Source organism: Leopardus geoffroyi, chromosome X (assembly GCF_018350155.1).
Source record: "Leopardus geoffroyi isolate Oge1 chromosome X, O.geoffroyi_Oge1_pat1.0, whole genome shotgun sequence".
Classification (NCBI taxonomy): Eukaryota; Metazoa; Chordata; class Mammalia; order Carnivora; family Felidae; genus Leopardus; species Leopardus geoffroyi.
The window spans coordinates 123,481,158-123,494,769 of record NC_059343.1 but is presented as its reverse complement, the minus strand read 5'-3'; the positions used below and the strand labels follow the sequence as shown (position 1 = coordinate 123,494,769).

Below are 13,612 nucleotides of genomic sequence, written 5' to 3'. Positions count from 1 at the left end.
CCTAGGGCTGGCTTTTGCTCCACGGTCGCAGAATCACTGTGTCCTTTCAGTAATCAGACTACGTCGTTTCCATCGGCCCCTCTTCTCCCCCAGACCCTTTTGTCTGGAGGGGTCCTACCCAAGAGGGACTGAAGCATCTTGGCAGAGCAACATTGTCGTAAAAGTGAACCACAAAGACTCGTCACGGTCAGGGGCTAGTCAGGGTGACAACCTGAATTTTCAGCAGTGTTTGAAATGGGGGCACGTGACCCTTTTCATCCTGATCGCTTACCCGGTGAGGGGTGGACAAAAGAGCCTTGCCTTCCTGGGAAAGCTGAGGGAACACGCACACGGCCTGGTGGGTGCGGCAGGAGGAAGGCGAGGGAACAGGCGGCCAGTGCTTGTTGCGGACCGCAGATAACCAGGCCGGGCCCTCACAGCGAGCCGAGAGCAGAGGGCCGCCCCCTCGAGGGGTTCCGAGTCGGATCTGCCCTGAGTGCACGGAGGCCTCGGGGTCCCTGCGGTTGGCCTTCCCGGGACCTGCAGCTTCAGCGGGCATCCCAAGCTCGGAACACGCTCCCTCGTCTGTGTCAGAAATGCCCCTGGGCGGCTCCGTTTCTCTTGGTCTCCTGGGAGAGCGAGTGCTTCCTTGCGCACATCTGGAAGGGACCCAGATGGTGCAGGGCGGCACCCAGGATATTTTGACAGATTTGGACCCCACAGAGGGGTGTCCCAAATCTACAACACGCCCAGAGCCCAAGACCTGGCGGTCGGGCTTTGCCTGCTCTCGGTCCAGCACAGCACCTGCTGAGGCTGAAAAGGCCCGCCCACGGGGGCCACGTTCAGGTTTGGCTCGGCATTAAAGCCAGGCAGTTAGGCTTTGTGGTTCGGGTCTAACAAAGTCGGTGGCGCTTCCGCAGCAGCTTCCCGCAGGAAAGCCAAGACCGGCCAGGCCAGACAGCAGCTGCCCAAGTCCCCATGGCAAGCAGATGCTTTCCTAAGCCTTTCCGGCCTCGCCATCCTTAGAGTCTCGCCACCTGACCGCTGCAAAACCTGCACCTCGGGCCAGATCATCGTCATCCTCTAAGGGTCAGACCTGTGATTTCCCCAGGGCTCCTTAGCAAACTGTAGGGGGTCTGGGGATTGGGGGCTGCTCCGGGAAGAAGACATGACCAGGAGACACAGCAGCACACAAGCTCTCCTGGGTGGCGCCTGAACAGCCCCATTACCCAGGAGTCCCTCACAGCATGAGACCATCCAGGGGCTTATGGGCAGGGAGCCTATGCAGAACGGGAGTGCTATGGTCCGAATGTTTGTGTCCTCCCCCCGCCCCCAATACATCTGTTGAAATCCTAAGTGCCAAAGAATGATGGCATTTGGAGGTGGGGCCTTTGGGAGGTGCTTAAGTCACGAAGGTGGAACCCTCATGGGTGGGAGGAGCACCTTGGGAAAGAGGCTGCAGGGAGTTCCCCAGCCCCTGCCACCATGAAAGGACACAGCGAGAAGATGGAGGCTGTGACCCAGGAGGAAGGCTCTCACTGCACCGTGCGCGGGCACCTTGCCGGCATCTTGCACTTCCAGCCTTCAGCACCGTGAGGAATAAATGTCCCTTCTTCATAAGCCGCTCAGTGTGTGGCGTTGTGTTACCGCAGCCCCGTGGGCTAAGGGATGAAGGCAAGGGAAGGGGCCCCTGGGGGAGGCCTCCCTCAGGGAGGGGGCTCAACTCAGCAGCTCAGGGCCCTGGCCCGGGGTCTTAGAAGCATAAGGCTCTATCTTGTGTATTCTCCGCAGATGCAGGGTGAGGTTTGGCGAGGCACGCCAAGCACGCAGGCTCCAAACGGCCCAAACTCTGCTGCTTTGGGCTACGTTGGAAACAATCACAAACGTGAGAGAAAATGTGAGTCGGGTGCTGGCGGGTGTTTGAGCCAACAGGGTGCAGCAGCCTGCCATGAAGAAGTCCACCGCCTCGGGGGCCCCTGTGCGCAGGACCCGTTTGGCCCATTTGTAGAACACGACCTGAACCCTGCTTTTCCAGTCTCTAAAAGGCTCTGCGGGCTGCCTCTCTCTCCCACGTGGTCCTCCTTTCCCCAGGGCCTCCAGTAGGCAAAAAGCACCAGGAGACACCTTCTGTTACCAAGATTCAGAGTTCACAACAGAGAGAGACACTGATGGAGAGTGACTCTAATGGCACAGTTCCCGATGGGAGAACATCTCTGAAGGAGACACATCCGATACTGCAGAAAAGAAACGCTGATGGAAACCCTGAGGACCCGGGTCTCCCTGTCTACAGCATGGGAGGGAAACCGGCTATTAACAACACTTGCACATGGTTCCTCGAGAAAGCACCCAATGGCCCCGTGCCATTTGCAACCTTCCCAGTGTCCCCGAGCCTTGGGCGACTACTGAATGTAACGCCACCAGATAGGAAAGGCTCCTTTGCTGCTGGTCTGTGCAGTACACGGGAGGCTTCGTGGCTTCAGGGCTCTATCAACTTGGTCAGGTGGAACCTGGGCCCCTGACTCCATCTTCCACGGCCTAGGTTGGGCCTTTTCTGACACCTTCCCAGGGGACCGGGGCCCAGAGGAAATGGCCCAGACCCCGTGGAGCGCTCTGCACAGCCGCTGTGATGCGGGGCCCTCCGTGCCTGTTCCTGCTGTCCTGTTACATTGCAGAGCTGTAACGTCAAAGACGCTAAACCCCGCCCAGCTCCTGGTGGGTCACACACAACTTTCTTCCTTCCAAAATGTACACCCTGGGACCGGGTTCACATCGTGGTCTCCACTGTCCCCAAGGACTTCCTTAGTCTGGAAGGGGAGACGGAGCACCCAACTGGGACTCCACGTGGGAGCTGGGCTGGATGCGGGAGCCCCGGGAAGGGAATCGTGAGGGGGGCCGGGCCAGCAGTTAGGACTTCCGGAGACAGCGACCTCGAAGCCAGACCACAGGAGAGGGTAGCACGGGGTCTGACCCTGACACGGGCTCCAGGTGTGTCAGACAACAGTGCTGGCCAGACGAGCGGCAGGCCGGGCCAGGGGCCGGTGCCCGGCAGAGAGTGAGAAAAAGCGGCTGGAGGGCTGGATGGCTGGTGGGTGCAGGCGAGGGTGAGGTGAATGCAGTGGCCAGCAGGGCTGGAGAAGGCAGGCCTGGGACGTGGCGAGGATTTGTGTCCACAATGGACGCTCTCCTTCTGGGCCGTGGCTGAGATAGACCCTCGGGGTGTGAGGTGACCCAACAGCAGGGGAAGGGTGGTGCCTTCGGGGGATGGGGACCAGGAAGGGGGTGGCTCCCGGGACACTGGGAGCAACGGTGGGGGGGGGACAGGGGGATGTTAAAGGATGGAGTCCAGGGGGTGGGGGTCGGGGCGGCCGAGGGCAAGGCCACAGAGCCAGGCTTGCCTGGTGGAGACGCCGGGCCTCGGGCCCTGTAACCTGGAGCTCGGCGCCCTCCCGGTGGGCACCAGGCTGTGTGGGAGCCGCAGAGAGTCAAGATTGAAATCGCTTTCCCTTCAGCGTGGCTGTCCTCCTGGCCTGGTCAGCTGTGCTCTGGGAGTCGCCCAGCCTGGGGTTTGGTCCCTGTAAGGCGGCGACACGTCTGGGTCATCTCTGGGGCCTTTGAAGCCCTGAGGGCCAGTCATTTCTCCCAGAGGGTCTCGAGCACAGAAGCTACCTGAGACAGACTCGTCTGAGCGGTGGTCATGGGTCCCAGGGTTGTAATGCTGGGACTGAGAAGGTTTAGCCAAGAGAGACTGGGATTTCCATCATGCCCTTCTTCATGTAGACTGAAGATGGCACGGTGGCTATTTCTTCTTCAGGGGACGAGCTGAGCCTCCTGCCCTAGACTGTTAACCCCAGTGGAGATTCGGGGACTCTTGAAACAAAGAACATAAGGCAACAGTCCTACAGAAGACTTCGGACCTAACAGTGCCTAAATCCAATCAAATCTCTGCCTGCTCTCTGTAGAGCGCCACACTGTGTCTTCATGAATCTTCTTCTCTCCCACATCCCTCCCACCAATAGGTCCTGTCCCTGTCAGTAACCAACAGAGCTCAGGGGCTCTCAAGGGCCACAGTGAAATACCGCTTCCACTCCTTAAAGAGCTCACTGAAGGGAAAATCCTTATGTGTGCAACTAAAGGAAGCTGAGATGCTGTGGAAGAAGAGATGCTAGGAGCCCCCTTCTGAGAAACCACCAATGACTTTGAAATGGTGGCTTTGTTTTACTTTTACCTCCCGTTTAAATCCTTATCCTCTCAGGGCACGGCCATACAAGACACGCTGACTTCTGGAATGAACACTTGGTAAACCTGTCTAGAAGCACACAGCCCACGGAGCAAGCCTGACTCTAGACCTGGGGTTCCGTCGAGGGTTCCAGCCATTGGACTGAAAGGCACCTTGGGAGACCCTCTCTCAGACCCTCTTGGTGTTCCCCTTTTAGACACAAAGTATGGACTCTCAGAGAGGGCCAATGACGCTCCTCAGTGGTGGAGCTGGCACAAGGAGCTAGGATCCTCGCAGGCGGGGCCCTTTCCTCCTATCCAGAGTGAAGATTAAGAACAAAGTTGTCCAGATGCCTAGAGAACACGTATCCCCAAATCCACTGTCCCATCCTCTCACCTATGGCGAAGATGACTTTCATTTGGGTTTTGTGCCACCCCACACCCAGACTCTCCTCTATTTTCAGATACTTCATATTGGTTCCATCTAGTCACGTCTAGCTAAACAAGTAGGAATGGTCCCTGGGAGTGAGTCTGTGTAAAGAAGGCCCTATGAAAAGTAGCCCCACAGTAAAGAACGTTATTCAGTGTATCTCCAATCAAGGTAATGGCAGGAGAGGACACACGGGGTGGGGTGGGAGTGGGCTCGGGACAAGAGAAGCAGGGTGGGCATGGCAGTGGACCCGTGAAGTGCTTTGTGTCAACAGAACGGAGTATATTCTGAACTTGCAAATCAAGTAATTAAAGGGGGAAATACCGAGGGAGATCCAATTTGCAAGCAGGAGGCCAGAAATCTGGGAGAGCGGAAGCGAAACCACCATATGGAAGAAAGGAAATAGGGCTTCAGAGGTAGGCTTGAGGGACCCTGAATCCAAGTGTCTGCAGAAGGTGATCTGCAAAGGACATACTCAAGTGCTCCCAAAGTGAGCAGGTCTTGGGCAATGAGAAGGTTTCCTATAGGGAACAAATGGAAACTAAAGGCAATCCCCTTGTGATCTGGAGAGGGATGAGCTGAGGAACATGGAGAAGCACAACAAGAGACTCTCAAGCACAGCGGAGGAAGCGGCCGTTCACGCCTAACACCGACGCATTGGGTAACGCTGTGTCTGAGGTGTTGTGGGTAAAATTGAGGTTGAGGAATAAGATGAATGCTCACACCGTGCTCCATCACAGCCCTACTCTGGGGACAACATGACCCGGGGGCAAGAAACCAGGACTTTTTGTTGAAAACAGGCCCAACTAACCAGCAGGAGGAGTTGGAAGAGACCAAAGAAAGAAATGGGGGGGCGGGTAGGCAGCAGGAAGAAACGGGGGGGGGGTTACCAACCAAACCCTACTCTGAGGAAACTTGACCTGGGGGCAAGAAGAGAGATTCTTTGAGCCTATCTGAGCAGGACCAACTAACCACCAGGAACAGTTGGAAGAAAACAAAGTGGGAAGTGAGTGGGCAGGAATAAAAGGGGGGCTACCAACTGGAGCACTGCTCTGAGGAGAACATGACCGTGGGGCAAGATAACAGGACTTTTTATTGGGGTCTCTCACAGCAGGACCTACTAACCAGCAAGAGTAATTGGAAGACACAAAAAGGGAAGTGAAGGTGGGGCAGTAATAATGGGCTACCAAGTGAGACACCACTCTGAGGACAACTTGATGTAGGGGGCAAAAAAACGGAGTCTTGGTTGCACACTATCTGAGCAGGACCAACTAACCAGAAGGAAGAGTGGGAAGAGACCAAAGACAGAAGTGTGGGGCACGCAAGAAAACCTAGGGCAAGTAAACAGGACTCTTTGTTGGGGCCTATCTGAGGAGGACATCTAACTAGGAGGAACAGTTAGAAGAGACCAAAGTGGGAAGTGTGTGTTGGGGGGGTGGGAATAAGATGGGAGCTACGAACTGAGACCCCACTCTGAGGACAACTTGACATAGGGGACAAGAAAATACGACTCTTTGATAGGGCCTATCTAAGCAGGACCAACTAAGCAGCAGGAACTGTTGGAAGAGACCAAAGCGGGAATTGGGTGGGGGCAGGAATAACGGGGGGCTAACAACTGACACCCTACTCTGGGGACAACTTGACCTAGGGAGCAATAAAACAAACAATACTCTTGGTGGGACCTATGTGAGCAGGACCAACTAACTCGCAGTAACAGTTGGAAGAGACCAAACCTGGAAGAGCGTTGGGGTCAGGGAAAAAAGTGGGGCTAACAGTTGAAACCCGACTCTGGACAATTTGACCTGGTGGCAAGAAAATGACTCTTTGTTGGGGCCTATCTGAGCAGGACCAACTAACCGGGAGGAACAGTAGGAAGAGTCGGAAGCAGGAAGTGTGTGTGTTTGGGGGGGGAGAAGCAGGAATAAAAGGGGGTACCAACTGAAACCTTAGTCTGAGGACAACTTGACCTGGAGGCAAGAAAACAGGACTCTTTGTTGAGGGCAATATAAGCAGGACCAAGTAACCGGCAGGAACAGATGGAAGAGACCAAAACGGAAAGTATGTGGGGGGCAGGAATTAAAGGGGTCCTACCAACTGAGCCCCAACTCAGAGGACAATTTGTCCTGGGCGCAAAAAAAACCAGGATTTTTTATTGGGGCCTATCTGAGCAAGACCAACCAACAAGCAGGAACATTTGGAAGAGACCCAAGCAGAAAGTGTGTGTGTGGGTGGGGGGCAGAAATCAAAGAGGAGGCTACCAACTAGGACCCTCCTCTGGCGACAACTTGATCTAGGCCGCAGGAAAATAGGATTTTTGTTGAGGCCTATCTAGGTAGAACAAGTAACCAGCAGGAACAGTTGGAAGAGACCAAACCAGGAAGTGTGTGTCGGGGGGGTGGCAGTAGGAATAAAAGGGGGGACTACCAACTGAAACCATACTCTGAGGACAACTTGATTTGAGGGCAGGAAAACAGCACTTTTTGTTGGGGCCTATCTAAGCAGGACAAACTATCCACCCGGAACAGTTGGAAGAGACCAAAGTAGACAGAGTGGGAGGGCAGGAAAAAAAAGGGGGGACTACCAAGTAAGACCCTAATCTGGGGACTACTTGATCTAGATGGTAAGAAAACAAGACTGTTTGTTCGGTCCTATCTGAGCAGGAGCAAATAACCAGCAGGAGCCTTTGGAAGAGAAACAAACGGGAATGGGGGGGGATAAGAGGGGGGCTGCCAAATGGGACCCAATTCTGAGGACAACGTAACCTGGCGGCAAGATAATAGGACTCTTTGGGGGCCAATCTGAGTAGGACCAACTAACCAGGGGGAACAGTTGGAAGAGGCCAAAGCACGAACTGGGGGGCAGGAATAAAAGGGGGGGCTACCAGCTGAGACCATACTCTGAGAACAACTGGACAAAGCGGGCAAGTAAATTAAGACTCTTTTTTGGAGCCAATCTGAGTAGGGCCATCTAACCAGCAGGAAGAGTTGGAAGAGACCAAAGCAGGAAGTGTGGTGAGCAGGAATGAAAGGGGCCTAGTAACTGAGACCCTACTTGGAACACTACTTGACCCAGGGGGCAAGAAAACAGGACTCTTTATTGGGGCCTGTTGAGCAGGACCAACTACACATCAGGAATCGTTGGAAGAGACCAAACCGGTAAGTGGGTGGGAGCAGGAGTAATAGGGGGGCTGCCAACTGAGTCCCTACTCTGAGGACAACTTGTGTTGGGGACAAGGCAACAGAACTCTTTGCTGGGACATATCTGAGCATGACCAACAAACCAGTGATTACCGTTGGAAGAGACCAAAGCAAGAAATGTGTGTGTGTGGGGGGGGGGGGGGTGCGGCAGGAATAAACGGGGGAGGGGGGGCTACCAACTGCAAGAGTACTCTGAGGACAACTTGACATGGGGTCAAGAAAATAGAACACTTTGTTGGGGCCCTGTCGGAGCAGAACCAACCAACCAGCAAGAACAGCTAGAAGAGACCAAAGCAAGAAGAGAGGGGGGAGGAATAGAAGGGGGGCTACCAACTGAGACACTCCTCTGAAGACAACTTGTCCTAGGAGCAAGAAAACAGGAGGCTTTGTTCAGGCCTATCTGAGCAGGACCAAGTAACCAGCAGGAACAGTTGGAAGAGAGAAAAGTCGGAAGTGTGTGTGGCGGGGCGGCAGGAATAATAGCGGGGACGGGCCCAGGCTCTTCTGCAGCAGGTGTCGGGACTTCATGGAGATCCGCAGGGCCCATCCCGCCCCGGGGAGAGGAGATCAGCCTGGGCCGCGGTGCCGGGGTACGTGTAGAGGGTGGCCGCAGGCCCCGTCCACTCAACTGTGCCTCGGGGATCTGAGGAAGCTGAGGACCTTGGGGTGAGGGACAGGATCCTAGGTCAGGAAAGGGCAGGGACACAGGACGGGGCCACGGTGTCCAGGTGGGGGTCAGAGGGAGGACTGAGGGACTCAGGTCCCCAGGACAGAGGGGACGTCCCAAAGTTCAAGACCTCACGCCTTCTGAGAAGGGCCCTTGGGAGGCATGGGGACTCGCGGAGGAGAGTCGGGCCAGGCTTCCGCAGCCGGGTCTCAGAGACACCGGAGGAGGCGCAGGGGGCGGGGGGTGGCTGGGACACCTCAGGTGGGCAGAGGGCAGGGCCCGTGTCCCGGGGCGATTCCTAATGAGGAACAGAGGGACCTGCAGGCAAAGGAGCCTGGACCCCACAACAGAGTCAGTCCGCGCAGGGCCCCGGGAGGGATGGGGACACTGGGCGAGGCTGGACTTGGGCATGCGGGTCTCGGATCACCTGGACGGGGGAGTGGGGGTCGGATGGGTGAGCCGGGGAGAACCGAGGACCCGCTGTCTGTCGGGAGCAGCCGCTCCGGTGGGCAGAGGGGAGGAGGGCCCAGGTGCTGTCAGGAGACCAGGTCCACCCCAGCCCAGAGCTACGAAGTCAGTCCGTGCCGCAGGCCCGGGGTGCCCCTGCATCGGGTGGCCAGAGGTGGCGGGCACCCCGTCACTGAGCCTGGGCGGTGCGTCCCACAGACCTTCGGACCCCGGTCTGAGGGGCACGAGTTCCCATCGTCAGCGGCCACGCGCACAGGCCATCCCCGGGGTGCAGGAGGCCACGGAGCGAACACCGAGGGAGGGACTCTGGCCCCCAGAAGGCAGGCCCCGGGCCTGAAGGCGACCCCTAGCGGCAGCCTAGGGAAGCCCCTAGTGGGAATGAGGCCCCGCGGGGTGTCTGGACTTCCGCATCGCATCCGGGTCTCAAGAGACTGGCGGGGCGGGGCGGGGCGGGGCGGGGCGAGGCGAGGGGGCCTCGCGTCGGCGTCAGCGTTGGCGTCAGCGTCGGCGTCGGCGTCGGCGTTGGCTTCGGCGTCTTCCGGCCGCGCCTCGAATCCCGTCAGGCGCGGGAAGGGCGCAGAGCCTCGTGGGCTTCGAGGTGAGGCCCAGAGGGAGGAGCGAGGGAGCCGGGACCCAGAGGGGAATGAGTCCGGCGGTGGGGGCGGCGGTGGAGGCCGCAGGGTGGCGCGACCACGACGACTGTGACCAGGGCGTGAGGCGTGGGCGGACTCGGGCTCTGCGTCCCAGCCCGACTGAGAGCTGGTTGCGCGCGAGGAGCCGGCGTCAGGCGGCAGAGGCCGAGGCCCAGGCCGCCCAGGGAGTCCGGATGGGGACGAGAGGATAGGGCTGAGGGACCCCAAGGAAGCCATGTGAGCCCCCCGCCATCGGCCCCGGGCCTCCCCGGACTTGGTCGCCTCGTGCGACGCCAGCCGCCTTGGCCCGGACCTCGCCGGGCCGTGAGGGTTCTGGTGGGAGGCAGCGGGCCCGGGGCTCCCCGGGAGAGCCCTGCGGGAGGACGGCCGGAGGCCCCTTGGACCCCAGCCCCGGGGCCGCCCTCGGAAAGCCGCCCCCGCGGTGGGTCTGGGCGACGGGAGGGCCTTGGTGTGCGGGGCTGGACCCCGGTCAGCCGAGGCGGGATCCCGGGCCCTGGCCGGGGTGCAGGGGAGAGAGGAGGCGCTGCCTCCCAGCCCAGGACACCTGCGTAGGGCCCAGGCCTGCCCTGCCGCTCGGGTCCGCTCTGGCTGTCAGCGGAGGCCCAGAAAGGGCAGGCCCAGGCTGGATGGGGGGTGGGGGGTGGGGGCCCGGGGCGATGCTCGAGGTCTGCACCCACCCTGAGACCCTGAGGCGCCCCCTCCCTCCCTCCCTCCCTCCCTCCATCCCTCCCTCTTCCAGGGGCTCTGCGAGCTCTGCAGTTGAGGCCTTGGTCTGAGGCAGGAGTCCTGAGGTCACAGAGCAGAGGAGGCGCGGCCGCGTGCCAGTCGGTTGTCCAGGCGAGGTGCGTGCTCCACGCGTGGGACCGGGGGCTCGCCCATCCCACCCCAGAGGGGACCCCTCGGCCCCCAACCCCCATGCGGCCCCGCTCTCAGGCCTGGGAGGTCGGGCTCTGGGTGGGCTGGGCCTCCCCCTGAGGAGCCACCCCTCTTCTGTCTTCAGGGTCTGGCGACCATCATGTCCCTGGGTGAGAGGAGTGTGTTCTGCAAGCTTAAGGAGGAGCCAAGAGAGGTCCCGCTGCCATGGGATGCACTGCTGCCAGAGCCTGAGGACAGGGAGGTGGAGGAGGTGGAGTTGGAGGAGGAGGAGGTGGATTTGGAGGAGGAGGCGGTGGAGGAGTTGGAGTCGGAGGAGGAGGAGTTGGAGTCGGAGGAAGAGGAGTTGGAGGTGGAGTTGGAGGTGGAGGAGGTGGAGTCGGAGGAAGAGGAGGAGTTGGAGGAGGAGGTGGAGTTGGAGGAGGAGAAAGCAGAGGAGGAGGAGGGGGGTTACCCATCTCCCTCCTCCTCCTCCTCTTCCTCCCCGTCCTCCTCCTGCTCTGTCCTCATTGTGGTCCCCCTGGAGGAGGGGTCTGCTGGTGCCGGGTCCCCGAGTCCTCCCCAGAGCCCTCGGAGCACCTGCCCCTCCCCCAGTGCCATGGCAGGCGCTCCGGGGAGCCAGTCCCACCAGGGCTCCAGCAGCCCCGATGAGGAGGGGTCGAGCACCTGGGGGGCCCCGGCAGGGGCCCAGGCCTCGCTCCCAGATGCGCTCCGCGTGAAGGTGGCCGCCCTGGTGCTGCTTCTGCTCCTCAAGTATCGCACCAAGCAGCTGACCACGCGGGCGGAGATGCTGGCGGCGGTTAGCCAAGATGACCAGGACCGCTTCCCCGTGATCTTCCGCCGAGCCTGCGAGTATCTGCAGCTGGTCTTTGGAGTCGACGTGAAGGAAGTGGACCCCCGCGAGCACTCCTACGTCCTGGTCAGCATCCTGGGCCTCAGCTGCGATGGGACGCCGAGTGGTAGGGACGGCATGCCCAAGACCGGCCTCCTGGTGCTGGTCCTGTGGGTGATCCTCCTGGAGGACGACCGTGCCCCTGAGGAGGCGGTGTGGGAAGCGCTGGGGATCATGGGGGTGTATGCCGGCAGGGAGCACGTATTCTATGGGGAGCCCAGGGAGCTGCTGACCGAAGTCTGGGTGCAGGAAGGGTACCTGGAGTACCGGCAGGTGCCCGGCAGCGAGCCCGCACGCTACGAGTTCCTGTGGGGTCCCAGGGCCCACGCAGAAACCAGCGGCGTGCAAGTGCTGCAGCACATCCTCGCGGTCAACAGCAGGCAGCCCGGGTCTCCGTGTCTGTCCGAAGAGGCTGTGAGCCATGAGGAAGAGCGGGCCTGAGCCCGAGGGGCAGCCGGGCCCGTTCCCACCTGGGGTCGAGCAGCTTCTCCTGCGGGGCACGAAGCCAGGCCACTTCTCCCCTGCGAGTGCGAGCAGAGCGGGCGCTGGGCGTTGTGAGTAGTGGAGGGCCAGGGCGGCTTGGGGCAAAGCGGGGCCAAGCGCACGTTTGGGTGGGTTCTTGTTCTCTGTCTACGTGGCCTCGGAAATCGATCTTTGTTTCCTCGAGGAAGTTTTCAGATGTTGTTCCTTGTCATAGAAGGTTTCGTGAGCTTCGGGCTCAGTGTGGGAGTGGCACCCACGCCACAGGCGTTCAAGAGTCAGCGTTTTGCCGTTTGGTGCAACGAGCTGGGAACCCTTCCGTCCTCGTTCGGGATCCAGAAGGGAATCGCGGTGCCTGGGCTGGGCACAGACAGGGATGTCTTGCCAACGTGAAGACCTTGGCAGTAAACGGATGGTTTCAGGACATGGAGAAATAAAAGATGTTCGTTCTTGCTTCTTGTCCCTTGTCATCTGTCATTCTGGACATGGGACATAGAGATGTGTGCCTGCCTTTGCTTGGGTCTCCAAGAAAGGAGGAGACACTCGATCTGAGCAGAGGTCCCCAGCTCACTGGGACATTTGTGGCCGGACATTCGCTGAGCTCTGCTCACTCTCGGAAGGGCCCTGTGTTGGCAGTGAGGACACTAGGAGAGGCAGGACACGTCCCACCCATAGGTGAGTATCTAGCAGCTGCGGTCCCCATGGGAAGGCAGGGAAAGGTCCCCTAAGAGGAGCAGAAGAAATGAAAGAAGGCTGAGGCGGTGGGGCTCCAGGGGGGGAGCCCTGCAGTGGCGATGCCCTGCCCGAGCCAGGCTGGCCTGGGATCTCTGTTCAGTGCGATGCCTTCTGGGCAGCTGATCACAATGTAGCGGGGAGGGGACAGTGGCTGCGGTGTGCTCCCTGCCTCTGTCTCCAGGAAGTCGGGGAGTGAGAGCCTGGATCTGAGGCGCACAGACTCAGCTGTGCAGAGGGCGGGGGCACGGCCCGAGCCGGTCAGAGTCAAGGTGAGGATCCCGGAAAGGATGGTGACAGAGGTGGGGGCCTCGGTCTGGGATGCCTGGTTCGGGCCGGCAGAGAGAAGGGGCCCGGCCGGGCAGCAAGGCGTGCACGTCGACATGTGAGGGAGCACGGCCGGCCCCCCATCCCGGAATGCAGGTCAGTCCAGCCGGCAGCCCGAGAGACCCCGGCAGGGTGGTCAGGCGGAGCCCTTCTCCCAGCGGGGCTAAGGGTGGTAGACTCGGGGCCCCAGAGGGACGGGCCCAGGCTCTTCCTGGAGCTGGTGTCTGGACCTGAGGGAGGGCGGTAGGGCCTACTACACCCACCCACCCTGGGTAGAGGCGCTCAGGCCCCGCTGAGGCCGGGGTTTCTGGAGGGGGCGGCCGCAGGCTGCGTCCACTCAACTGTACCTCGGGGGTTTGAGGGAGCTGAGGACCTTGGGGTGAGGGACAGGATCCCAGGTCAGAAAGGGCAGGGGCACGGGCCGGGCTAGGGAGTCCAGGTGGGGACATGGGGGGAGGACCGAAGGACTCAGGTCCCTAGGACACACAGAAGGCACCTGCCGGAGTTCGGGCACCCGCGTCCTTCTGTGAAGGTCCAGGGGCAGGATGGGCATTTGGGTGGACGAGTCGGGCCAGACTTCCACAGCGGAGTCTCACAGACACGGGGTGTGTGTGTGTGGGTTGGGGGAGGCGGCTGGGACACCTCAAGTGGGCAGAGGGCAGGGCCTGGGTCCTGTGGCCATTCTTGGCGAGGATGCAG

The 13,612-nt window shown here is 59.9% G+C and overlaps 1 protein-coding gene and 1 long non-coding RNA gene across 4 annotated transcripts; both read left to right on the top strand.

Annotated features, from left to right (window-relative positions):
* The first annotated feature begins 9,468 nt into the window (after nucleotides 1-9,468).
* LOC123594835 lies at nucleotides 9,469-10,741 on the top strand. Its single transcript, XR_006710900.1, has 3 exons — nucleotides 9,469-9,554; nucleotides 10,349-10,451; nucleotides 10,610-10,741. It is a non-coding gene; the product is annotated as an uncharacterized LOC123594835 (long non-coding RNA).
* Nucleotides 10,742-10,911: 170 nt separating this feature from the next.
* Nucleotides 10,912-12,308, top strand: LOC123594656 (melanoma-associated antigen 9-like). 3 transcript variants are annotated; one of them, XM_045471519.1, is made up of 2 exons: nucleotides 10,912-11,928; nucleotides 12,075-12,308. In XM_045471519.1, the coding sequence occupies exon 1, from the start codon at nucleotides 11,081-11,083 to the stop codon at nucleotides 11,813-11,815; it is 735 nt and encodes a 244-aa protein (XP_045327475.1). In that variant the 5' UTR covers nucleotides 10,912-11,080; the 3' UTR covers nucleotides 11,816-11,928; nucleotides 12,075-12,308. The 3 variants fall into 3 exon arrangements, with proteins under 3 accessions (XP_045327475.1, XP_045327473.1, XP_045327474.1); XM_045471517.1 differs by having other exon boundaries at nucleotides 12,072-12,308; XM_045471518.1 differs by having other exon boundaries at nucleotides 12,046-12,308.
* The last annotated feature ends 1,304 nt before the right edge of the window (nucleotides 12,309-13,612 follow it).

Coding starts and splice junctions, on each gene's coding strand:
- LOC123594656 (XM_045471519.1), top strand. CDS start 11,081: ATGGCAGGCGCTCCGGGGAGCCAGTCCCACCAGGGCTCCAGCAGCCCC.